Below are 3,001 nucleotides of genomic sequence, written 5' to 3' on the forward strand. Positions count from 1 at the left end.
GAGTAGAAACGCATAAGTCCCGATTTATAGGAAACATCCATAAGCTCATCAAGTCCATGTATGATATACGGAGTATATCATATACTCCGCATAAGATATGCGTTGACTTGAAGACTTATGCGTTGACTACAACATACAAATTATACATTTGACATTTTTAGTCCTATACAATCATATCTAATACATCTAAGACCCTAGCAACAAACATTATGCTCTAACAAGAAGGCTAGGAACACTGCTGAAAATCAAGTCCCATCATCCCGAAGATACTTGACTTCAACACTCCAGATTTCCCAAGTCAGAGATATCGAGGATCCTCTTATCATCAGTAGAGACCTTCGGATATCTTCCAAAAAAGATCCTTTGCCCAGCATTCTCAAGGATCATCCATCTTTCAGCATGGATCCTCAAGTCATCACTTAAGATCCTCCAGCCAATTCTCAGAAGGATCCTCCACCTTTCAGTATGAATCTTCAGGTTACCATCCAGGATCCTCAGGTCACCAGCTTCAAGGATCCTCAGTCATTCAGCCAGGATCCTTGGGTTTCTAGACAGAATCCATCGTTCATCATAAGACAAGGTCCTACTACCCTTATGGGAAAGAATCTTCAAATGAGCCACAATCTAGGTCAACTGAGGTTCACGAAGGGGACTTCATACCCATGAAGACCAGTGCTCCTGCCGGACCGACTCTCGACACTAAGACAACATATCCCGCAATAGCTATGGAGTGGGATCTTTTAATCACACAAGAGGTAACACTTACAATAACGTATCTTTTGGCACTAATCATGGTAGTATGCAGGAAGCAAGAATCGATCAAGCGATAGCCAGAGAGTTACAAAAACACAAGACATGATATCGAGCGTACCGGGAGTTATCAAACCCATCCCAGAAATGCCAGTGGGGAGTCATAACGTATCCAGATTCGCTCCACCAATTTGTGATGCTGAAATATCAAAGCACTTCACCGCCCCTAGCATGAAATTATATGATAGGTCCACTGATCCTGAGGAACATGTAGCCTTGTACCGAGAGAGGTTGGAAATTAATCCTATTCCTGAAAAGCTGAAAGAAGCTTGTTTGTACAAAGGCATTGGATCAACACTCATAGGATTTGCCCTCAAATGGCTGCTAAGTATTCCTCCCTATTCAATTACTTCTTTTTCTCATTTGATTAATCTATTTAATAGCCAATTTTCATGTAGTAGATCCTTTGAAAAATTGACTAGTGATTTATATAGGATTGTCCAGGCTCGTGGGGAACCCCTTAGACAATTCCTTACTAAGTTGAGGCATTCAAAATGGGATTCAAAATGGGATTACAAAATGTTTGTACAGAGGCCTTGGAGATCCCGAACCTGAATGTCCCGACTGCTGTTGAGGCATTCAAAATGGGATTACAAAAGGACTCTCCATTTTATCAAAATCTTGTTATGGCCCCTTGCAGGAACCTTGATGAAGTTCGGAACAGAGCTCTAAGGTTTATCAGATTAGAGGAAGATTAGAGGATACAAGATCAGCTGAATACTCCAACGAAAAGTGAATTTCAAGACAAGAGACAAGGTCCTCCTATAGGAACAACAGTTCTAAACCGAACAATCAAAAGATCATTGTTGTGGAGGAAGAAGAGGACGATGAAGATTGTCTAAAGATATTCGATTACTCCTTCTCTGTGGACATGGGAGGAGTAATGCTGCTGTTAGAAGCTTATAAAGCAAGATGGCCGAGGAAGAATGAGAAGGCACCTGCCCCTAAAGATAAATCAAAATGGTGTGCTTTTCATGAAGACTTCGGTCATATGATAGAAGATTTTATTACCTCGAGGAAGGAAATCAGTTACCTCCTCGGCAAAGGTTATCTCAAGGAGCTGTTTGAGAGAAAGAAATCGAGGACCCAGGATCCTGAACCGGTCCCGGAAAAGGTTGCTCCACCTCCACCAGATGCCCAAGTTATCAACGTGATCTTCGAAGGCTCTGACATATGTGGAACTTCTTATTCTGTGGCGAAGAAGCACGCTAAGGAATGTAATTTGGAGAATCATGAAAGGCCAATCAGGACTTCCACAACAATTGAGCAAAAAGTCATCTCTTTTAACGAAGACGATCGAGTCAATGTCCAAGATCTTCATAACAACAATTTGGTCATTACCTTATTTATTTCTAACCACTATGTTCGTAGGATCCTTATTAACGGCGGAAGCTCAGTGAACATCAACCAGCTGGAAGTGCTCAAAAAGATGAATATTCTAGAATCCGAAATTGTCCCAAGATCCTCAGTCCTTGTAGGATTCAGTGGAGAGATAAAGAACACACTAGGGGACATCAAGCTTCCCATCTATATCGAGGGAGGAAACTCTGACCAAAAATTTTGTGTCATTGATACTTTGTCTTGTTGCAATGTCATTCTTGGCATGCCTTGGATACATGAAATGAAGGCAATCCCCTCTATGTACCATCAATGTGTGAAATTGCCTACACCATGGGGGATAGAAAAGATTGAGAGTGACCAACAAGATGCCAAAGATTGCAATACTTCTTCAATGAAGCGAATAAAGAAGCTAAGGGAAGCATAGAAATTACAGAAAACAAGGAAGAACGTCATGGAAACAAGGAAACAAGATTCCAAGGAAATAGTCTTATACCCGAAGGATCCTGATGTTAAAGTCCTAATTGGAGTTGAGATTCATAGAGAAATATCTAATATCCTTCCTGCAGCTAAGAAAGACGACTTTTGCATGGAAACACGAGGATATGACAGGTATTTCTAAGAACATTATAACTCAAAAACTTGGAATTAATCCTTCTTTCAGGCCTTACATCAAAAAAGAAGGAAGTTTGCACCGGAGAGAAATGCTATCATCCAGGAAGAGGTATAGAAACTCTTGAAAGCAGGTATGATTAGAGAGGTAAAGTAACCAAAATGGTTAGACAATGTGGTTGTTGTTCAAAATAAAAACGGAAAGTGGAGTTTACTGATTTGAATAAGGCATGTCCCAAGG

The 3,001-nt window shown here is 40.7% G+C and overlaps 1 protein-coding gene across 1 annotated transcript; it reads left to right on the forward strand.

Moving 5' to 3' along the window:
• The first annotated feature begins 1,681 nt into the window (after positions 1-1,681).
• On the forward strand, positions 1,682-2,575 carry LOC143627378 (uncharacterized). Its single transcript, XM_077097217.1, has one exon. The coding sequence runs from the start codon at positions 1,682-1,684 to the stop codon at positions 2,573-2,575; it is 894 nt and encodes a 297-aa protein (XP_076953332.1).
• The last annotated feature ends 426 nt before the right edge of the window (positions 2,576-3,001 follow it).

The sequence above is a fragment of the Bidens hawaiensis genome, unplaced genomic scaffold (genome assembly GCF_021521415.1).
Source record: "Bidens hawaiensis isolate Kalapana, Puna unplaced genomic scaffold, B.hawaiensis_p1.1 tig00004664_1, whole genome shotgun sequence".
Taxonomy (NCBI): Eukaryota; Viridiplantae; Streptophyta; class Magnoliopsida; order Asterales; family Asteraceae; genus Bidens; species Bidens hawaiensis.

Bases quoted from the DNA above. Each gene is read 5' to 3' on its own strand.
- LOC143627378 (XM_077097217.1), top strand. From the start codon at position 1,682: ATGGGAGGAGTAATGCTGCTGTTAGAAGCTTATAAAGCAAGATGGCCG.